This window comes from Podarcis pityusensis (assembly GCF_964106645.2).
Source record: "Podarcis pityusensis genome assembly, chromosome: 1".
NCBI lineage: Eukaryota > Metazoa > Chordata > Lepidosauria > Squamata > Lacertidae > Podarcis > Podarcis pityusensis.
In genome coordinates, this window is record NC_138028.1 from 59,158,199 (window position 1) to 59,182,083 (window position 23,885).

A 23,885-nucleotide genomic window follows, 5' to 3' on the forward strand; every position below is an offset into this window, starting at 1 on the left:
AAGAATATATTCTGATCATTTCATTATTCTGTCAATGTGTGAAAACATTACTCAACATCTCAATCTTTATAGAACAGATACCAAACTGAACTATATTGAACCATGAACACTTCTAATAAAGGATAATTGAGTGCAGCAGATTTGTGGTTCACAAACCGTCCCCACTGAATAAAAGCACAGGACACAAGCATTGGGTTTTACAAATTTATTTCTAGACTTTTAGGGGAGGTCTTTATTCTTCTTTCTTTTGCTGGAAACTTATCTGTTACAGGTCTGTTGGTGAACATGTGCATTTCAGACCAGTGATGCCAATAAGTACAATATTATTATTTTTTTAAAGATACAAATCTGATTTGTTTTGCTTTCTATAGATCGTTATAACAATGTGACAAATAAAGCATCTCTGTTGGCACGTGAACCCGCTTAACAGCATTTGGCCTTTTAGTACATACAATACTTAAAATTTTGCAGTACACGCTGCCGCTTCTCAGTGAGCAACACATAATATAACCAACAACCACTAACTCAATAATCTTGTTTGGTTCAGAGACACAGAGATGCCACAAACAGAAATGTCTATGAGGTAAGCAGTAAGAAATGTTCCTGAAATTTGGACAGAATGAATCCAGTCCTCGTGGGTCCTGCGAATGCTAGAAGCCTTACAAGCCTGCTGTCCTTTTCCATTTGAATAAGCTTAGGTAGGATCTTAACTGCGTTTGCCCTCAAAAATGAAGTTCTAATTCTGTTTTGGTTTAGCAGCATACAGGCAACTAGATTATTCTTCACCATACAACTCTGTTAGCTGGCTTACTTAATGAGATTTACAGGTTGTTGTTTGTATTTTTTTTTTTAAATTAGCATTATGCTATAATTAACATCAACAAAAACCCTAATATATCATAACAGATTAAACACACACAATACTTAAATTCCAGAAGATAACCTATCATACCGCATGATGATTCCCCAGTGATGGAAAGCATCGGGCATATATAAGAGTTATATTATAATGCACCTTTCATATATCAAATGTGGCTAATAACACAGCTTAAAAACTACTATGATAATAAACCCCAGATCAGAAAAAAAAGAATCCACTTTATAAAAAACAAAACAAAAAAAAACATAACCAAAAGAACCTGACATTACTCGATCTTCTGAAATGTCTGCTGTTTTAACATTAGCACAAACTAGTTGCAAATCGCGAGACCCATTCAGAATAATGTCCAATGCATTTCAGCTTGCAGTAGAACTATGAGGCATTGTGAACGAACATTAAAACCTGATCTAAACACGGTTAACTGAAGGATGAGGTATTGTGAAGCAGGAACCTTTTTTGGAATAGAGCAGTAAATCACATTAAGTAAAAATTGATCACATAAAAAAAAATCTACCAAAAAATGTCAATAATATAATTTTCTATGAGAAAATTTAAAACCTATAACATGGCAGTATATGACATTGTATTACCAAAAAAAAAAAAAAAAACCAAAAAAACAAAAAACAACAACCACAAAATAGCAGCAAAACACAATGACAAAGATACAGAAAAGCAATGTTAATTTTTCTTTTCAATTCATGCTGGGAATTTATCCATAGCAGCTCAATAAAAAAAAATGGGAGCGTCCGCTCCTTTTTTTTTTCCTTTTTAAAACTTTTTTTTTTGTTTTTTACAATCAACACCTTAGCGGCAGTTTCTCACATACATTTTGCCATCACATTCTCCTCAAGCATCAACTTCAACAGCTATGTCCACGTCCCTTCAGCTACTTTCTACAATAATAATAAAAAAGATACATAGCCAAGATGTGCAAATTTTCTATTTGTAGCTAAATTAAAAAAAAGGAGGGGAAATACACTGGATTAAGAACTTTTCTTTTCTTTTCAAGTACACCAATTCTACACTTTTAACTATGGTGCTTTCTTGTGGTTATTTTGGAATCATCTGGGCCGAATGTAGTACTATCTTGACATGTCCTCATTTCTTAGTAAGATGAGTTAAAACTGCAACATCAAGGGCAGAAAGATCTTTTTGTTTTCTCAGAATCAAGGGGGTGATTTATTTTACAAATTATACTGGCCTTCTGAACATCCTCTGCAATAAATATTCTTTTTAGCCTTAACTATAAATTATATATTTTAGTGTTTAATAGCCTTCAGTTGTACAACATCTAGAGACAATTCTCAAAATATGTGTCCTATAGGTAAACCTTTCAGGCCCCTAAATTTATATTTTTTTAAAAAAATGAATTGGCACCAAAAGATTTCTAAACATCTCTTCTATTGAAAAGGTTAGGAAGATATCCTGGCAATTTTGTGAATGCAATTTCTCTGACTGGAACACAACCCTTCAGGAAAAAACAACAACCCCACCTTTCCTCACACCATAGTTAAATGCACTTGCTTTGCAATTCTGAGTTTGCACACAAGCACTTTATATATATATTTATATATTTATATATATAATTTCCAAACCATTCCATTTGAAGAAAAAAAAATTCCCACACACAAAAAAAGAAAGTATTTCCTATACCTAATGAACTGAAAGTGCTTTGAAATGGAATGGTTTTAAAACAATAATAATAATAAAAAAGAAGATAAAACTGTGGATTCAACCTGGATATAATTAGGCTGTGTATCGTTTGGGTGAAAACCAGCACGTTTTTGTACACTACAAAAATAGGAAGGTTACAAAAATATATTATATAGCTATTGAAACTTCTCTTTAATGTTGGAACAGAATGTCGGATCTTTTCCTGGCCATGCTAAGCTGGAACCCCTAGAAGCCTTACACACAGGTAATCCACAGGCACAGAAGATTAACATATAATAATGCTGATTGCTAACATATACTAACGTAAAGGTTACATTAAAACCATTTATAAGGTGAAGAGGATAAAAACCTAAGGGGATAAAATAAACATTTACAGATGAATTATAAAGTGACTAAATGCATAAGCAAGCAAGATACAGAAAAGCCTAGAACTGCATTAAAGCTATGCTTTTTAAAGGAAAAAAACACACACCCAAAACACATATAACCTATCTAAAAAAACACACCCTCTTCTACTTTAAAAATGGTTGGCTTTTTAATATGCAAGAATCAAATCTAATACCTCCCCTGGAGAGACTGTGTGTGTGTGTGTGTGTGTGTGTGTGTGTGTTAATGCCTATTTTTACAACATAAAGACAAAAACACTTTAATATATAAAAAACTAATTGATTATTATTGTATAAAATCTTCTATTTTTGTAGCACAAACCCCTGGAGATCATGCAAATACTATTTTTTTTTTCTTTTTAAGACGGTTGAGAGTGAAGGGGGGTTGTCTGTTAAGAGTCACAAAGGGTAGGAAGGAATAGCGAAGAAAAGAATGAATGACATTTTCCCTTCTGGTATAAAAAGTCCTGGAGAAAAGGTTTTCCTGGGTGGGGGGAGGGAGGGGCGGGGGGGGGGGAGTAGATCCTGATTCCACTTCCTTCTCAGATGCCCTTTTGTTGTTTGCTGGTACTGCCAAGCAAACCCAACTGCAGAAGTCCTCCTTAAATATTCACATCTCTAACATCAGTGGGTGTGCAGGAAAGATCAGCTTCATCTTCAACAGTCTTTGTTTCTGAAGATATGTTGTGTTGCTGTGCCTGGCGTAGACTAGATTCAAGGAGGGATTCAATCTGTTCTTGGCAGGCTCGTAAACAATCCTGCGAAAGAGAAGGGGAAAACTCTTTAGCAAAACAGAGAGAAGTGTGCACAGCCAAACAGCTTATCCCTAGAAAGCATATAAACAAATGGAAAAGTGTAAGTCATAAGTAAGCCATAATAATTCAGAAGTGGCCACCACTGTGGTCTCCGACTCAAAAGCCCAATGCATGTGTAGATATGAATTTGGAGGTAGGTAGAAGAAACAGGAGAATGCCTGGTGACTCTGGCCCCTGATGTTCACACTTTGTTATTATTTCCTTTATTCCTTGTATCCTGCTTTTCCTCCCCAAGGAAAGCCCAAAGCAGCCAACAACCAACAATTCAATTCACACAAAATATTGAAATAATGAATACAGGTAGCAACTGTTTTGGGCGTGCCTGATATGTGTGCTCCTTTTGGTGCGGTGCAAGCTAGGTGATTCGCAGGGCCCTGCAGCACCAAAAGCCATGCATTTTTTAACTCTGTGGTGCCCCACATAACAGCTGACTGTTGCGGCATCGCAGCCGTGCCAGCCAGTTAAGAGATGTTAAGTGCCAAACATGGTACCCAGATGTCTCCAATTCCTCGCAAAAGGCTGGCTGCCAGTTGCGGAATGCACATGTAACTTCCAAGTCACCCAAGGCTGAAGACGCAAGTATCACCCAAGGCAGAGGGTGCGAGTATTCATTTCAATAAAAGGTCACCACTAATTAATCTAAATGGTCCACAGCTATTATTCTCAACAGAATAGCCAGTAAGCAAGCAGACCACTGGAGCATCTTCTCTAGGTCTCCTTACAGGACAGAAGTATCATCAACAGCTATGAAGTAACCACTGGAAGATTCACCAGCTGGGTTTTGAGGCTGTGTCTTTCTTTTCAAAGGCACTCTGATTTGGGCTTCTCCAGCCAGTTCAAATGAAGTAGCTCCTTTGCACTTACAACTAAATGAGTAAAGAAGTCTTCCTGTGGAGTAGGGGTGGGAAATTCGTAGCCCTCCAGGCCATAGGGAACTGTTGGGACTCCAGTTCCCATCAGCCTCACCAGCATTGCTCATGGCTAGAGATGATGGGAATTATAGTCCAGCAATGTTTGAAGGACCACTCTCTCCCCCCCCCCCCCCCCGGTAGTGCGCAACCCAGTCAAGAAACAAATCTGAGAACCTGAACTTTGAATCACTGTCCATATTTGCTGTGTGAGCCAGCCTTAAATGCTCGTTGCAGATATAGGCTTTTTCAGGCAAATGTATTCTGAAGTGAAATCTTAGTGTGACGCTAAGCATATTAAATAATTCTGCATGAAGCCCAGAGCCATCTTTAGTTTCCCATTAAATGGCTATTATAATATATACCATTGGTTTTCAACTGATGGGTCGGGACAGAGTACCAGAGTATAGCTTGATCTAAAGCAGCAGAAGCAAACAGATAGTAAAAAATTAATAAATCCATGTTTGGATTATAGGTGGGTTTCTGGTCTGAAATGGCTGAAGACTATGGATTTCATATATACAACATGAACTAGGCCATTTCATGTATGCAACAGATCAGAATGTATAGAAAGCTATTAACATATAGGGTTGGGGGGGGGGGTTTGCCAGTAGTTAAATGGTAAGCATTCATTGATGTCTAACTACAGGAAGGGCTTTAAAGAGTACATCATAGCTGATGAACCAAGCTATTTTGTTGAATGTCGGCAGTGTAAACACAGCTCAACGAACTTAACATACTCTGACAATATGGCATACTTTTCTATTTTGAAAATACTACCCAGAGCCCCTTTATTGTATTTTATATGGCGACCACTTAGTACTCATCCACACTGTCTGAAAGGAAAATGCATTGAGATAGGATATTTTAGGAGATTTGGAAATGTTTAAACAGAATAAGAACAGCAAAAAGGAGAGTTTTGACATCTTAAGAAGAGTGACAAATTGAACGCGGCATGAACTTTGGGTGCCAAAGGTCTCTTCCTTGTTGTTTCTGCAACAAACTTAACATGGCTACTTTTCTGGAATTGGTCCCAAAAGGATCAGCCATGCCAACTAGGAATTAAGACTGGAATGAGACCTGGTTGATCACCAGCACATGCATCCCTGTTTGTTGGTGGGATACCTTCTTCAGTGCCAAGTGCTTTAAATAGGCAAAACAAACAATCCCACAGCAGTCTGCCGAAATTCCTTTGGCTCGCTGTTTACTCCTGTCTTTCTAACAAACACCGCAGAAGCTTTTTTCAATATGTTTAACTCTGTGTATTAAGAACTTTGAAGTTTCCTTTTGGGATTGCCTTTTCTGATTTAACCTATGACATGTGCTAGCCCTTGCGGTGAACCCAGTCTTCCATGATAAATTGCCGTCAAAAGTGTTAGGATGTGCATGACTGAGAATGAATGTTGTTTTCCTGAGATGGTGACCTGCCTGCTGTTTTCTTTATTTTCCTGTTTCAATTCTGCCTTCATTCAGAAGCTTCTTGTGTGACCTACCAGCTTTTCACTGATTCCGCTGCCACAAGAACCTTCTCTACCACATGGCATTTGGGGGGTAAAATAAGATTAAAAACCCAAGCAAACAATTCTCTGCAAGCCTCTTCTGAGAGAGAGGGAGGTTAATCCTACCTCTAAGCAGATCAGACCATCAGTTACAGCTCACTGAAAACAAATAACCTTTGACCTTTACTGGTTTAAACTCTAGTGTAATATTTCCTCTTGACAGAGAGACAGTATTTTAAATTGCAAAAAGAAACACCCTATATCCTAAAGCAATTATGCCATAGGCACCCTACACAGCGCTGGCTTTTCTTAATAGATACGAATATGGTGTTTCCATACCTACTCTGATCTCACACATTCTTATTTAACCCAAATAAGAAATATAAAAAGAAATATATAGGCATTTTCACAAGGATTTTAAAAACAAATTCTATCACTTTCAGAAAGTTTGGGGAAAGTTGTGAGTTTGATTCAACCATAACTGAACAGTATAGTCAACAACTCCATATTGAATGAAAGTATATCATATTTTTCTCATATTCAAATGCCACATGTGATACACTCATCACTTGAAGGTCCCCTGATGGGACTCTGTTAAGCTGAGTGGCCAGACCAATTCCACCTATCGGGAGTTGCTCCCAACCTAGTGAGATCCAGGTGTTTTGAACACCAACTCGCATCAGCCCCAGTCTGTAGGGCTGTGCTGGATGGAATTGGTGGAAGCTGTAGTTCAAAACACCTGCAGGGCGCAAGGTTGGGAAAGGCTTACCTATAACACTTAAGAGGAACTCATATTCACATACATACACACACACACACACACACACACACACACACACAAAATTAACAACTGAGAAAGCATTATCAAACCTATAGACGTGGTCAGAGTTCTAAACAAAGCAAGACCTCTGGCGTCCACAAATTCCAGTTGCTCCAAGGGGGCACAGGTCTTACCCCTAAATTCATGCTGTAGTTTCCAAAACTTAGCATGACATCAGGGACAATCCTCAGCCCCGTCCCATCTCTATGCACAGTAAGCATGCAGTTCATTTCTGTCACACACTTCCAATATGGCAGTCGCATCTTAGAACTACGGTGTTGACAGAGACTATCCCCAAACTCTTCTTCTAAGCTTGGAGGTAAGGAACACAATGGTCTCGGCAGTCATCATCACTACTACTGTTATTTAGTTATCCTTTGCCCTTTTCCCTGACGGGGACTCAAGTTGTGAAGATACTTGAAAACACAGTGTAATGTAGCCCCCAGTTCTGCTCTTGTATTTGGAAACCACCACACACACAAACACATGCCCACCAGAAGATGCCTTTGAAGCAAAGTGCAATGTTGGAATGATCATAAGAAGGATCTCCTAGATTAGGCCAGTGGCCCACCTTGCTTAGCATCCTGTTTTCAAAGTGGCCAACTAGAAGCCTGTGGGAAACAAGCAGATACCTGAGCACAGCAACATTCCCCCGTCCTAAAAGCATACTGCCTCAGTCAGTGGTGGTAGAACACAGCCATCAGGGATAGTCGCTGCTGATAGCTTTCTCCTCCGTAAATATGTCTTCTAAAGCCATCCAAGTTGATGGCCACCCCTGCTTCTTGTAGGAGCAAATTCCATAATGGAATCCCTACTCCCTTCTCCAGCTCCAAAGGCCAGCTGGGGCCTGCTCTTGTCATGCTGAGTTTCCAAAGTGCAGTCCAATTGTGGAGCTGATACCCCAACATCTTCCCAGGATTTGGGCTGGAGGAATGCTGAAGCTCATCAAGCTTGCTAGAGGGTGACTAGACACTCACAAGATTTGTAAGAACAAACAAAACTGGGTGCATAGCACATATGGTTTTAGGGATTGTGACCAAAAGATTCGTTGTCACTGGAGGGGACCTGCAAATTTTAGCTCCATGCTGCTTTTTCTCCCCAGTGATTACTGGCAAGTCTTTCAGCAGATGCAGGGAACTCAAGAGTTGGTATTGATGTCTGAAACTCAATTTTGAGCTTTGGAACCAACTAGAACCTTGCTGTTTCTGGCTTTCCCTTCTCAATGCTTGACATGAATGTCAAGGGAGTTACCATGTGCCAGACACTGTGGAATCTCAAAAATAGCAAGCAAAACTCATGCAGCATCCCATCTTCTCCAAAGCCTTGTGTGAAGTGTAGGGCTGCCATACGTCCATAATTTCCCGGGCATAGCCAGAATACGGCAGTCGGAAACTGTCTGGGTGGAAATCACTGGAAAGTATGGCAAGCTCAACAACTTTGCCAAAAGCTCTCACTTTGCACTGTAGAAATAAAGGTGGTAGAATTAAAGTTACGTCTGGCAGTGCTGACTTTGTGATTATATTTTTGGAATCCTGTTCCTTAGAAACTAATATATATTTGGTTGCATTGGGCTACAACTGCCTAGTATTGAATTATTGGCACCATCAATCGATAATGACATTAAAACAGGGAACCTGTGGATTATGAGAATTGTAGTCCAACAACCTTTAGAGGGCATCAGATTCGGGAAAGTTTACTTAGAGCTTGTTCAGACCAGGCCTGAGAGTTGTGAGAAAATGAGTGTGCTCTACTAACATAAAGACATAACTTTTTACTATAACTAAGCTGTGATCAGGCTGTATGTCAGTCAATTTGGGATTTGGAGATCAAAGAAAAGTAACAGAGACAACTTAAGAATCCTGCAATATTTATTGCCTGGTCCACTGTGGTTACAGACAAGATGCTCCCAGTGTGAAGCCACACAAATTCCAATGTATTTAACAGATAGCATTGAAAACAAATTGAATGTAGCAATTTTCTGGCCTTGAAATGAATGTCAGGAACAGAGCCGATGAAAGACAGCCCAAGAGTCTAAGGGTGGCTATCTGACTTCTAATTACCACTGATCAAAAGCAAAATGGGAAATTGGACTCCTACCAAAATGAACCATAAAGGAATTTCAGTCAGGTGCTATTAATTTTAGCTTTTACTTTCTCGTGGTTAAAAGTAAAAAATTAACCGTAAATTATTATTTTTTTAATCCTCTAGGTCATCTATTCCAGCCAAGAATTTTAAGTATATTTTACGATGTTCAAATGAAATGAAATGTTGATCTCTGTGGTTTTTAAACTTTAAAGTTGACGACTGTGTGACACATTATGAAAACCCATGCACTTGTAGAAGATAAAGTGCAAGTTCTATGTTAAGCAACCCAGAAAAACTTGGGATTTTTGTGCCCTCCTGATTTTTGGACTGCAACTCCCATCCATCTAATGATTATGGACCATCAGCCTCAGCCAGGAATGGTGGTAGCTGTGGAAGGCCACAAGTTAGCTGGTCCCCTGTGCAGACAATGCAGCAGTGGTTTAACTTTGTTAAAGGCAGGCTGCCATGTTCCTACAGTTCAGAAGCTGCTATTAGATAAAAACTGAGCTTGGAAAGGGGAGGCATCACTGACATTCAGCCCCTACTGCCAAAGGGTGGTAAGCTTCAAAAGCTGATAAAAATGTTTTATTTACAGAATAACCCCATTTTTCCTTTGACCACTGCATTTTTAGTACACCATACTCCTTCTTGGAGACACATAAAAACAATTCAAAAGTATGACAACATAAAATTTAGCAAACTGCAATTATGTACAGACACATCAAGCCATTTCTTTTTACAAAAGAATATCCATGGAACCTCAGAGATTTTTAAGAATGTGTTTCTACATAACGCTCATGTGCCAAATTTTATAACAGAATTGCTTGAATCACACTCTTGTCTGTAGCTGTGTCTAATGATGAACATAGTAACTCAAAATGCATGAGGCAAGAAACTGAGTGCTTCTGTAAATAAACAAACCACAAACCATTTTCTCTAGCACCTTTTGAGGTTCACCTCCTTTCTGTGGTCAGGAAAATTGAGTCCCAGTGCATACTGAACAGAGTTCTCTGGATCATAGCTCTTTTGAAAGACACTGGTGGGTTGAATCCAAAGAACAGAAAATCTTTGGAAAGCAGCTGTGAATGCTATTCCCAAGGGCTTAGACAAGTGCTAACAGAAAGAACTGCACCGTGCTGTAGGTACTAGGCTCCATAGAGATTCGGCAAGTAACCAAACATCTTAGGTTTTATATTTCCTGTGTAAGGTAAAAAGGTAAAGGACCCCTGGATGGTTAAATCCAGTCAAAGGTGACTATGGGGTATAGTGCCCATCTCGCTTCAGGTCAAGGGAGCTGGGTTGGCATTTGTTCACAGACAGCTTTCCGGGTCATGTGGCCAGCATGACTAAACCGCTTCTGGCACAACACAACACCGTGACAGAAGCCAGAGAGTGCACAGAAATGCCGTTTACCTTCCCAATGCAGTGGTACCTATTTATCTACTTGCACTGGTGTGCTTTCAAACTGCTAGGTTGGCAGAAGCTGGGACAGAGAAATGGGAGCTCACCCTGTCGTCCGGATTTGAACCACCAACCTTCCAATTGGCAAGCCCAAGAGGCTCAGTGGTTTAGACCACAGCGCCACCCGCTCCCCTGTTTCCTGTGTAACACTCCAGTGTGATGTGTAAAACACTCCTTCAGAAGAGGACCTTTGGATCCAAACCATTGTTTTCAATTATAAAAATCCCTCTTTCTGAGAAAAGCTCAGATATTGACCAAACCACATAAGAATGTATTGTTTCACATGATTCAGAAGACCACAATGCAATAGACTCCAGTTCCATCTTATGCATGAAAATATGCTTAAATATAATTTCCTTTAAAATCACGATCAGCGCAGGATAGCAGGTCATTTAACTGCTGCGGAACCCCTAAGTCAAATGTATTGCACTGGACAGAGGCAAAGTACAGTGGAGAACCTACTTGGTCCATAGGTAGACAAGATTGCAATTCAGGTATTAAAGCCAACTTAAGTTTACCACACAAGTTGAAAGACAGCAGAGGCAAGGGCACTAACTCTAACTCCCATTGGGCTTCAAGAGTTTGAGGTCAACAGGCTGCAGTAGAGACCCTGCTCTTCCTAGGCACACCCCCTAAGCAATGTATATCCTGGAAAATCAAAGTTCTGCAATGCTGATTTTCATGTCTTGACAGCCACCCTCAAAACTCGTAGAGAGCAACTGGGAAAGGGTAGAGCAAGTGTGCACAGCCCTGCTCTCCTTGTTCACATGTTCTACTTATTTGTAAGTTCAACATCTGTATAAGGCTGACACCACTTTGTTTCAACATTTGAAATGAAGCCAAGACATAAGGAGTGAATTTAGACCTGGTGCCACTGAAGCGCTTCAGGGACAGTCTTCAAGCTGAAGTTGTGCCACTGAAATCAACCAGTTTTGAGCATGACAAGGTGACTCAATCCACCTAGCACTACCACAAAACACATCCTTCATTCAAGACAACAGGGGGATCATTTGCGAGCTCTGCAAAGGCTTCATGAAAAATGAGGAGAGTAGATCAGGCTCAGGTAAACTGCATCCTGCAACCCTGACACTAAATGTAAGTTAGCACTGCCTTCAATGAAGCGTTCTTTCTACAAAACAAGACACAGCTCTGTGGTGCTTTCTTTAGCTCCTAATCTGGCATCAAATCAAAAGTAGGCAGGATGTGATTTAAAAGAACCTAGTGCCAATATTGCTTCGGCAGGATGCTTTTCTCAAAGTGTCTTCGCTATTCTCTCTCTTTTGCTATGCAGGCAGATGATGGATCAGCGCAGGCATCTATGTTGCTTGCACTGACTGAGCACATCCAATCCTGAAAAAAAGACTGCCTATAGCCAAAACTTTGGCAGCTTGAAAGCCAAATAAAAAATAACATCATGAACCCATGTATAATGCAGCAGTGAAGCAAGCATTTGCAATCAAAGTACCACAACATTCCATTCATTATGAAGTCTCAGGATGCTAAGGAGCCTCATTGTAATTGCGGCAGCTCTCGATTCTGCACTCTTATATTTTCTATATATTTATGGACGTATGAAACAAGGAATGTTTTAGCCATGCCTCCAAGATTTGGTTGCAAGCCTCAGGGCTGATTTTATTTGACTCATTGTTGGTGCTTGGAGACCTCACAAGAACCTTTTCCCAAGCATCTTTTTATTGGGCTTTCACATTGTTCCAGCACAAAGCTAAACTCTGCCCCAACTTCACACACCATTAGGGCATGGATCATTGACTTTAGGTCTTCCATGTAGGCTCCCTTCCTGCCCATTCATTCATGAAACGTTTATTGCTCACTAGTTACTGATGAGCATCTCCAGGAAGCTGCGGGGCAAAAAGAAGAGTCCTATGAGGACCATCTACCTTTTCATGAAATAATGGGGCACTTAAAAAACAAAAACAAAAAACAGCTGGGATGGGGAGGGCTTGGAATTCAGTATGATCTACTGTGCAGGTCTACCTTGTTGTAAACCATTAAAATTCTGTTAACATTTTCCCCACACATCTTTTAGCAATATAAAGAATCTCAGGAGTGGTTAAAAAAGAGAAAGCTCTGTTCACTGCAATCACTAGTTCCTTGACTTACTTTTAAGAGCACTTGTCCACACGATTTAATTATCTATAGATCAATACAGCCTCTGAACTTGTCCTCTTAAATTAAGAGTTTCTCTTTTGCTTTCTTGGTATTTCTTCATTGAAAGGCTTGGAACTAGTGGTAGCATTCAGCCCACACAATACATAAAGGAGACTTTTGGGTACTAATGTAGACAATAAATCAGTGAAGATGAAGAAGGTGACAGATGTGAAGCAACTTTTGACCCTTGCTTTGATTTGAGGCCCACAAACAGACTAGATGCCCCCCCAACCAGGAGGCACCAGGAGTACGGATCAAGCATCACTTACCGGGTCACATTTGATGACTTTCGAGAGGAAATGTGTGAGGCATTGGTAAGAGAGGAAAGCGTTGGTGTTTCCAAGGTGAAGGCCTTGCACAGCAGCTACCACACTACCAGCTGCAATCATGGAAGGTGGATTTGAAATAAACTTAACATCTGTTGGGGGGAAAACAAAGAAATAGAAGTGAGCTTGCATATACATACCACCCTACGCTCACGGGTGCAAATAAAGGCGGCTGACCCAGTGCACAAAGGTTTCCAATGGGCAAAGCGTGTCCATGTGAACATATGCATCTAGGCTTACTGCTTTTCTTACAGCATCTCTTGGAACATTTTTTGGCCCATCTCTGTGAACAGTCCCATGAAAACCAACCTGCATATAAATTCACCCACACAATCATTTCCTTCAACGAGATGTGTTGGTAGTAGCATCCATGTTCTGCTTGCAAGCCTCCCATAGACATATGGTCAGCCACTGTGAGAACATGCTGATGGACTAAATTGGCCTTTGGCCTAATCCATCAGAGCTCCTCTTCAAATCTCATGTAGCTGCATAGATTTAGAGCTTTGTGGTACTTTATTGCACCAAAGGCTGTAGCAACTCCTTTGAAACTGGACCACCACCTTGCATCCTATCGTTTTTCAGGATGGTTCAGTCTCCAGCAGCTAAAAGAACGCATTCGTCATCAGACCATGAGCTTGCAAGCAAAGCCAGTATAGAATCCCCCCCCCCAAATAACTTTTAAAACTAGAATAGAATCCTGGTTTCAACTCTGTTCAGAGAGAGCACATTTAGAGGGTTTTCTAATTTTCTGTCCAAGTGGTTTCATATAATCAATCTATGCAGAACAGCATCCAACAGCCCAAATGTATAGTACTTTTTAAAAGCACTGCTGAGTCCAATGAGATTAACTCTGAAGTGAGTGGGACTGCAGTTCAAGGTTCCAATCCTCCATTAAACATACTTCTGGCCACATACGCCAACCAAAAATTTTACTCTTTCTAATAAAGGTGGAAACTTGAACCCCACATATACAAGAACTTCACCACTACAGTGAAATAGAGAAATCGGATGTAAATGGGCACTTCCTCCGGTAAATGTTTTGCTTCAACCTTCCCTTATCTGCGACTGCCTTCCATCCGGGCAATGGGGACTTAGTGTAAGGGGGTCCTAAGAACCGGCAGACAATAAGCTACATTCTGATATGACACCACGCTGACAAGAGCCCGGGCCCACTTCCAAACTGCATTGCTGTAGGTCTTGCGGCAAAGCCACTCCCATGATTGCTTGGCCTATATAGCTGCCCTAGAGAATGTTACAGCAACAAAAAAGCAATCATTTACATTTTGAGGCTAAGGCTCCTTCTAAGCAGGCATGTTTGATTCATGCCTTCATTTGACCATGACCAGGAATTAAGAGAGGGAGAACATGTTTCAATATCTGATTGTAAGGATGAAAGCAGAAAATGCCAACCTATGTACATCAACTTAGGAAACGCTCCCAGCAGCTTGGAGGCAATCCATCTGCTCACCTACAAACCCCAAACAATCTATAGAATTGCAATTTCCCTTCCAATAGTCCACTGTGCTGAACACTTTCTTAAAATCGTAAATATTTTAAATTGTGATTTGCAGCTGCTCTTCAGGAAAATCAGTGTGAGAATATTTTATCAGCAAAATCACCTCCAGGACTATGCAAAAATCATTTCTTTCGCATTCCTTGTTAAATGTAATGGCTTGCATTCAATTAAGTCTTACTAAGAGTAGATCCATTGAAAATACCTTAGTTTATCATGTCCCTTAAGTTCAATAGGGCTACTGTGAGTATCCCTACCCAATATTGGCACCTTATTACAATTTAAAATGTTGACAATAGGGCAATATGCCCTTTTAAAATATTGGGAGATGAGAGATGGCTCAGTTGGTAGATTATGAGACTCAATCTCAGGTTTGTTGTTGAGGGAAATCACAATTCAGAAGCATTTGCACACTGCGGTGCAGAGCAACACACATTTAAATGCTCAAAGCCTCAACTCTTAAATGATCCCCTAAGACATGGACTATATGTATTGCTATTTAAACACTATGCCATGTTGCCTGAGATTACCTTCCTACTTTTCATTTTACAAAGGCCTGTGCCTAGGCATCAATAAATTTTCAACTTCAGCCCCACTGGATGAATACACATCAAACCAATTAACTGCTGCAGAGCTTGTAAAGGGTTTTGAAGAAGCACAGAAATGACCACCCTTATCTGGCATTCTGACTTCTACATCACCCAGATTCGATTCTTTTTCCAATCTTGGAAACTTTGCTTTTTTTCAGTTTGGAATGAAGGCCCCACCTTTAAAACAAAACCAAACCAAAACTCCAACTCTAAAATGGGCAAAGTGATCATGAGATCATTCAAAGAGTAGCAAGTTTGGGAATGCACAAAGTACTTCCTTTTAAAGTGGCGAGAGAAAAAGGAAGAGGAATTCCTAGTCACACCCTCTTTCTTCCCAAGGTGGAAAAGCAATAATGAAGTTTAAATGACCGGTTTGTGCCTGTCCCTATAACCACTCTAGACAAGCGGCATGGACAGACTTTTTGTTGCGACACAACAAGGAATTATTTGTGGCAGAGACCACTAATTTCAGCATATTAATCAGGGGGCCCCTCTCGGCTGTAATTGGATGCTCCCAAGGGAAGAGTGTGGCATCATTGTCAGCCTCCATTGCCTCATCTTGCGCTATTGAGCGCTCAGGAACAAGGGGGCTTCGGTGAGATGAATTAGACCTGACACAGCTACAATGGGGAAGGGGGCCCCTCAATTGAAGCACACATCCCCAGTAGCCTATCTGAGACTTCATCCAAAAAGAATAAACAACTTCAGTGTTGTTAAAAGGAGAGGAGGGGGGGAGGAAAGAGGAGAGAGAAGAATGCCAGCCACCCTGAAGGGAGGACAAAGCAGGCATCTAGGCGCTGTAGCGCTTTAAAAAAAAAAAAATTCCTAACAAGGCAAGTCACCCCCTTTTCCTTTTTAAATGGAGCAGCAATTCCATCCGTCTGGAGAGCTGGGGGCTATGAATGAAAATCTTTTCATTGAGGCAAATCAAAACTCCGAACATAAATCACTGGCTGCGAGATGCAACAGGTTTCAACTGGTCGCATACCTTGAGACTTCCAATTTTAGAAAGGCTCGCAGAATAGGCGAATTGTGGCAAACGCATTTCAAAGGGAGGGCTTTTCTCCAGCAAAATCACATTAAATAATGATAATAATCCTCCGCGGAAGAAAAGTGATGGGGGGCGGAGCAGCAGTGGCAGACCCAATTATGTTTAGACAGCCGGAGGAACAGAATGAAACCCCGAATCTCCCAATATTTGTCCCAATTAATCGTTCTGCTTGTTTAGAGCAGGGCCTTTTCCCTAAGCAGTGGTCTCAGCTTGGATCAATGAAGCTCACTTCATTTGTGTGATCTGTGCCTTCCTTGGCCATGCCAGGGCCCTATTCATTAGGCTAAACAACTCGTGGTAATTTTCCCCCCTTCTTCTTCTTCCGTCCCAAGCCTCCCACCACACAAAAGGAGTCTTTGGAGAAAACATATTCAAAACAAAACAAAACAACACACACACATGTGAAAGAGAGAGAGAAATTACAAGGCAAATCCAGTCTGGTTAGACAGAGAGCTGAAGGAGGAACATAAAAGGGAATTCCTTTTAGCATCACCTTTGCTTGTAATCTTCTTTATATCTAGAACAAAACCACACTTCTAGAAATCCTCAAACATTTGTTTTACCCTGCCTTCACCTCATTTAAACTTTTTCGCCCACTGTTTAAAAGTAAGTAGTTCTATTGCAAAGTCCTCTAGGAACCTTCCCCTTTTATTCCGCATGAAGTGGAAGCCGTGCTCTAATGGCCAAATGGACCTTTAATTCAATGGGGTTTTGGATGAAGCCTCAGCAGTAGTTAATAAAACAGGGTTTGTAACTCATCCAGATGGGAGCTTGGCAAATTAGAATAGCAGAATGAGGAAACAGTAAAAACCAATCCTATCTGTAGAAAGGCCATGCATCCATTTCCTGATCTCTGTCTCAGCAGCCCTCAATTAATTTTCTTTCTTTCTTTCTAAAATGTGGCTGTTAAGGATAAATTCGCCAACATAAAACCCTATTAAACACTGTTTACTTAGGCAAAATTCCCACTGACTTCATTAGGATTGGGGGTTCCCTTGTTGACCTCCACACACTTCTTTTAAAAGCCTGCATAGAACATTTTTCTGGACAAGGTTTGCATTCACCAATTCATTTTCCGGTTCTACGTATGGCGTTTAGAACAATGTTTAAGATAGGCCTCTAGACGTGCCTTCTAAACCAGAAACGTAACAACACTGACAGCAGATCAAAGACCTTGGCTCTTTGCAAGCCTCCGACCTTTGAACTATTCTTGTTTTCATCACTGCGGAACTGCTGCTGCCAGCGCAATAACCCAGGTTAAACATCCCCATATCCAAAAGAGGACGCTGTTTGGGGGTAAGAAGCAAACAAACAAACAGGCTCGAAAACCCACTCTCTGGTTACAAGGCTTGTCTCACCATTGGGACTTGCCAGCTTGCTCTAAACAAATCTATTTTCTATCCCAAAACTTGATTCTTTTTACAGAGCACTCCTGTTCATGTCTACTCAGCGGCAAGTCTCAGTGGATTCAGTGGTGCTTACTCCCAGGTAACTGTGCTTAAGACTAAAAACTATTTTTAAAAAAACAAATAAATGCCCTAATGTTTTTAAAGAGCATGGTGAGGAATGCATTTTCTAGAAAACCCTGAGCTGCATACAGTGCTACAGTTAGGCTCAGGATGAAAGGCGAGATTGAAAAATATTTACAATATTTACATATTTCTCTTTGGAGAGTCTGCGGCTACCTCTCTAAACCAACCCCTGCAGTAGGAGGGCCTGTTTAAAATCAACAAGGGGAGGTGGAGGGGGGGAAATCTGCTTGTTGTTTTTCTTGGATCTTTCCACCAAATACATCTCAGGTGTGACATCACAAACTGCTGGGCTTTAACCTCAAGCATCAACTTGGATTTTAAGTGCAATTCAACTTTCCAAGCTCAGGGAAGTCTATTCAAGCTCAATTGTCCCATGCCAACCTGGGATAATGACAAATCGCATTTCACCAATATAAACTCTCCCAGAATGTATGCAAAAAACACCGGTTTGATCCTCAAGAGTCAACACTGCAGGCTTCCGTTCAAAGGAACGTGAGCATTGGTGACCTTTGCTTCGTTGTCCTTTAGCCATTTCCAAATCATTCTTGCCACACTGGAGGAAAACTCATTTCCCTCTCCCTTTTTTAATATTCACACCCCCCCTTCCCCACTTGGCCTGCTGCAAAAAAGCACCAGCTGTGCTACCTGAACATCAGGAATGCAAGAACACATTTCCAGTCTCAGACTCCTGCTTGTCATTTAGGGGGTGAAAGGAGTAAGGAATAGGAATAGGGTGACTGGAATAAGGAATCAAGGAAATGAAACGGCAACAAGGGAAGTGGCAGGGCGGGGGAAGAGTGCTTAAAAGCGCTGGCATGCGCACGCACACACACAAAGATTGCCCTTGAAACAAAAAACCAGTCCCCTCTCTATGAAATCCTGGAGCTTTGTCATAGTCTCTGGCTCCTCCCGCGGTTTCGAGCGCACATGGCTTCAGCACAGCACGTGGTCAGCAGGGTGTGGACAGCAGAGACTCAGCTCTTGGCCAGAGAACTTCTACGTTGGGCCCACTTCTACGTCTTTGCTCCTGCCCTCTGCCAGCAGCACTTAAGGATTGGGAAGGGGCGGGAAGAGGTTCAATTCTAAATGTTCCAGAGGAAGCAGACACAAACCCTGCACCCCAATGACTTTAAAATGGCAAGAACAGCAACAACAAGAGAGGGAAAAAACAGGTTTCCAAGGCCATCCAGCCCTGAAGCTCTTGGGCAGACCTCTGAGAGCACGACGCTCTGCAACGGACAACTAATCTAGCCACTTTCCCCCAGGCTGAACCACACTCCGCAAAGCGATTTTCAGCCTCGAAACAGAGAGGAAATGCCTCTTTCTGGCAGACTCACCTTTGGCAAAAGTAATCCGGGTTCTGGAAAAGGAGACACCTGCTTAGTGCATGAGCTAAGCTGAAAATTTAGTGCCCAGTTTTAAAGGGTGTGCCTATGGGATTCTGGGCAGCGGGTAAAGGGAGGAGGGTGTGCTTGCTGGGGTACACAGACACACAACACGCCTTCTGGAGAGTGCAAGGCTCATACCTGTAGCACATAGAGCCACAAAAGTCTGGGCGTGTTTACGGATGATCTGCTTGCTGTCCTCAGCCACAGGCATTTTACTTAGAAAATGTTCAATAAAGTCATGAGGGGTCATGGCAGCCAGATTCCATTTCAGCTTATTCACCAGAAGCAGTTCCATTTGCTACAAGGGGGGAGGGGGGGGGAGGAAGAATGGAGAGAAAGAGAGAAAAATGTGATTACAAAGTTCCCTTTATAAGCACCTGGAAATGCAGCGTTTGTTGGCAGAGTAGCTATCCTAACACTGTATCCTGAAGTCTGCTTCACTTTAGGTGCCTTGCTTTGTGCAGGAGGGCGAGCCTTGCCAGCAAAAAATGGGCTCTTGCCAAACATGGCAGCAGCCATAATGCCACCGGAGGAGAACAGAAGCAGGCGGGAAAGGTGCCTTTCCACAGGAAAATTACATAATTCTGTTCCCTCCCTCCCCCCCCCACTCCAGCCCCACCACCACCCAGCTGCTCTGAACCAGCGCTCCATTAACCAGGCATGCGGCCGGCCAGATGAGTTTCTACCACAAGAGGGCGCCAGCCACCCATTTTTCCGCCTCTCCCCCATCTTGTTACTATATTTCTCCTCATTGTGAGTTAATAATAAGGGTTTAACATATTAGGGAATTTTCATTCAGTTATTCTACTGCACAATATGGGCTGCAGCCGTCCAGAGGTTGTCTTTATACACCGTTGCTAAAAATATTTGTTTACTCCCCGCCACAAAAAAAAAAGTGTGCTTAGGATTGCAGCTCAGCAAGTCTGTCTCCTTGACGCATGTTTACTTGGAAATAAATCCTAAGGAGTTCAATAGGGCTCACGCCCCACAAGGAATGTGGAAGGGATATTATGCACCCCTGGCTTTGTCATTCAGAAATCTCAAGAACCATATTGGCCATATCTGTTATTTCCATTCAGCCAGTCTAGAAGTTTGTCTGGATAACGCGGGAAGAGCGCAAGCCGGGGAAAGCCAGACACAGTTCTCAAACCTCAAATGTGAGGTGTGGGTTATGATGGGGATATAAATCTATTTCTTTTCCTTGGTGAGGTTTATAGCTTTGTTTCCCTGATGAAATTAAATAGGAAATTACCAATAATTCGTTGGGTCTAATGGAGTTATCAGTGTAAATACACAGTTTTTCTGCAGTTAGAGGAATGGTTTCCTTCATTTTCGAAGCCACAAACATGCAGGTAGCTCCCAGCAGTTGCAGGCGGGTTTTCTTGAGGGGTTCGAAGGAGAGATATCGGTCCAAATAGTTCATAGCCAAGGGGAAAACCTCCTCTTCACATTTCTGCTCCTCACAAACCTGCAGGGGAAAGAAAGCCTGTTGAAACTAGCACTTTAAAAAGTAAAATTAAAAAACCTCAAGGAGTTCCCCATGCCTTCTGGCAACCAACTTGCTTTCAGTGGCTATGAGGTGGTGAAGGGGAAAAAACAAAACAAATTAAGTGAATTTCCTCGAATAAAAACAAATAAACCGACGAAACAGTGCAAGAGAAGAAATGAAAGAGAAAGTCGCAAGTTGAGCAAAATGTGGCTTTCAAAAACGTGGTCGGCGTTCGGGGAAGAAAAAAGAAAAGAAAATTGGAGCTTTTTGGGGGGGCCCTATTGAACGGCAAACGCCCCCGCAAAAAAAAATTGGGGAAGGGGGTTTCAACCCGTTGGGGGCCATGGCCTAGATGCCCCCTATTGGCTCCCCCTGACTTGGGAGCTGCCGACCCCCGCTTTCGTCGAGACACAAAGGTGGCGTCCAGTGAGGCAGCTGCAAGCCTTTTTCCCCAGACGTCATCTTTTCAAAAAATATTTAAAAATATTTAAAAAATCTGCAGAGCCCCCAAAAGAGTCTGAAAACACCGCCGCGGGGGTCCTTTACCGATCCCCCTTGGGATGAGACCCGGGGGACTCTCTAGGGGGACACCCCGAAGTCAAACTCTAGGGCTCCCCAGTCCTCTTCTCTCTCTCCCTCAGGAAGCAACGTGCGACATTTGCCAGCGCCCCGGCTTTCAAAAATTTATTAAAAATAGACCGCAAGCCCGCAGGTCTTCGCAAAAGGGCTGAAAATGTAGCCCAGACGCCCCTGGTCCTGATGGGAACCCCCACAAACACGTGTCGCCGACGGAAGGCGAAATCCACACCGGTTTTTGCCGGGCGACCTTGCCGACAAGTTCGTGCAGCAGAAGCATGTCTTCCAAGGGGGAAGCCCAGAGGCTCGCTTCTGCTCTCTGAACAAAGAAAAGTTTCCAGCAGCAACTCCCCAAGATCTGCAAGCCAGGAGCCCGATCCCCTCTGCTCGGGGTCCCCCCGGGAACCCCACTTTCCTCTCTCCCCCTCCCGCGGGCTCCTGCCTTTCTAATTATTAATAAACACTTGGCCTTTGCAATAAAAGAACAAAGATGGCGCATAATACTGGCACGGGGAGCACTTGCATACGTGTCCATGGATATTAATTTAAAATAAAATCCTAGTCCGATTCATGGCAAGGTTGAAGGGCTGCCGAAGAATCCGGAGGGGGGCATGCTCCAGGGATCTGCCGATCCCACCTTTAGGATCCCGCAGAGGCACGAGGAAGGGGGGCGTCTTTCTGAAACTTCCAAAATTCGTTTCCCCCCTCTCTTTTTTTGCACGAATTGACTCTATATACTAACTCGACAAGCCCCCTGTTATTGGTGACAGCGTAAAGGCTGCATTCTAGCTTAACTAGCCCAAGTCTATAGGAAAGAGGGGAAAGGCGTGGAGGGTGGGGGTGGCGGGGGGTAGAAATCAATGCTTCACAGTATGTTTTAGGGTGCAGGAAATTGGAGGGGGGTAAAGAAAGACAGAAAAGAGAGGAAGAGAGACACTGGGACTCCGGAATGGTTTTATTGCGAGAAAGCGCAAGCTTTTGCAAAGCGCGTTTACCAACCTCCAACATCCAAGTGGCCACTATTTTCCTCATATATGGTAAGATCTCCTTCTGCACGCACTTGAAGTAGGAGACCGAGGGCGAGCAGGTCTCCTCTGCTTTCAGCATCGTCTGCAAGACCCTGTCATTGAGCAGGTTGGTGTCTTGGTAGGCTCTCCTGATGGTCTCCACTTCACAGCAGAGCAGCTGATGTTCCATGTCTGCCGCCTCCGCCTCCTCCTTGCTCCTTCTCCTGCAGGCGCAGCTTTGCTCCAAAGGACTGAGTCAGATTCTCTGGCTCTTCCCCTTCCAGGAGTCCCTCAGATGCTGCTTGCTGCTGCTGCTGCTGCTACTGCTGCTACAGCCCTCTGGAGGCTGCAAAACTTTCTAACTTCCAACAAAACTCTCCTGTATGAGTCCCCCCGTGACGTGACTGTTGTTAAGCAGAGATCAAAGCGCGGGGAGAATGCGAAAGAGAAGGGAGAGGGAGAGAAGCCAAAAGCAGGGGGCAGAGCCCTAAAGCCATCCCATAGGCTGCAAGTCCTTCCCCCTTTGCTTAGCGGAGACAGAAGCAGGGCTTTTAATGCAAATGCAAATGAGGACAAGGACTCGCTTTCTTTCTTTTTCTTTTTTCCCCCTTTTCGGCTGAAGGAAGGAGGGAGAGACAGAGACAGAGAGAGGTGGTGGGGGAAGCCCAAATTGTCTTTCCACTGGATCAGGCAGAATTTTTTAAAAATGGAGAGGGCTCCGGCAGCCGAATGATGAATGAGACTAGGCCACACACAGACACGGACAGGCAGTAGGGGCTTCGGGCTCCTTTTCCAAGTAAGGGACCCCACCGCCACTACGGTGGTTTGGAAGAGATCATCTGCGTCGTGGGCCATCCATCTAGGAAACCAGCATTCTTAGCCGTATTTATTTTTATTTCATTTTTTAAGTTATTATTTTAGAAGGCAAGCTCATTTTCTGGATAAGTTGGGAAAAGAACCCGGGGCAGCTATTCTAAATACACTTTCTAGAGAGTAAGCACATTGGGCTTCTTTGTATGAGTATGTACGTACTTAGGATTGCACAGAGGGCCGAAGTTATTGCCACTGGCTAGAGAAGATATAATAATAAAAAGACGATCCAAATTATTTGTGGCGTTTAATTTTGAAGTCCAAGCAGCCTGAGTCTAAACTCATTACGCGCAACAAAGGCTCCGCGACTTCCGTAGATTACGTCTACTTCGACGTAAGTCTCATTATTGTCAATGGAGTTTAGTCCCAGGTAAGTACTGCTGCATATAGAATTGCAGTCTCAAACTTTCCTTGACTTGGATTTTGGCTCCAGGGTGCTATTCTGTCAAAAAAAAAAAAAATGCAGCCTTGCATCTGCATGCATTTGCTTGGAAGTAAACTTGCAGCCAATGGGGTTTCCAATTTAATGTATTTTGGAGCGGGGCAAGCCCTTCGCCCGGAAGATGTGGCAGATCTTTTGGTAGCCTGCCGTAGAAATGCCATAAGCATGGCATAAGCAAAATGGTGGCCATTATTTCCTCCAACGTGCTTAGCCGGAACCCAAAGAAGGGACGGGAAGTGCACTTTTCTATCCGGCCCCCCCCTTTCAGAGTGAATTTAGATTTCATTTCTGTAGTCGAGGGAAAGATACTTTGAACTGTTAATTTAAATGCATCTAATCCCTTGCGCCTTCATCATAAAACACGTGGTAAGTAGGCGTGGGATTCCAATCCATTTGAAATATTT

General features: G+C 42.5%; 1 protein-coding gene across 1 annotated transcript; it reads right to left on the reverse strand.

Moving 5' to 3' along the window:
* Nucleotides 1-190: 190 nt before the first annotated feature.
* Nucleotides 191-22,665, reverse strand: CCND1 (cyclin D1). The gene is made up of 5 exons (XM_081004140.1): nucleotides 22,162-22,665; nucleotides 20,350-20,565; nucleotides 19,236-19,395; nucleotides 12,967-13,115; nucleotides 191-3,698 (listed from the first exon to the last, which is right to left on the reverse strand). Exons 1-5 carry the CDS (start codon nucleotides 22,357-22,359, stop codon nucleotides 3,543-3,545), a joined length of 879 nt encoding a protein of 292 aa, XP_080860266.1. The 5' UTR covers nucleotides 22,360-22,665; the 3' UTR covers nucleotides 191-3,542.
* Nucleotides 22,666-23,885: the final 1,220 nt, after the last annotated feature.

What these genes read in the sequence shown, in the direction of transcription:
- CCND1 (XM_081004140.1), bottom strand. Translation starts at nt 22,359, where the DNA reads ATGGAACATCAGCTGCTCTGCTGTGAAGTGGAGACCATCAGGAGAGCC. An exon ending in TTAGACCCAACGAATTATTG is followed by an intron (nt 19,396 to 20,349) that starts GTAATTTCCTAT and finishes CCCCCCTTGTAG; the next exon opens with CAAATGGAACTGCTTCTGGT. An exon ending in TGTGGCTCTATGTGCTACAG is followed by an intron (nt 13,116 to 19,235) that starts GTATGAGCCTTG and finishes TCCCCCCAACAG; the next exon opens with ATGTTAAGTTTATTTCAAAT.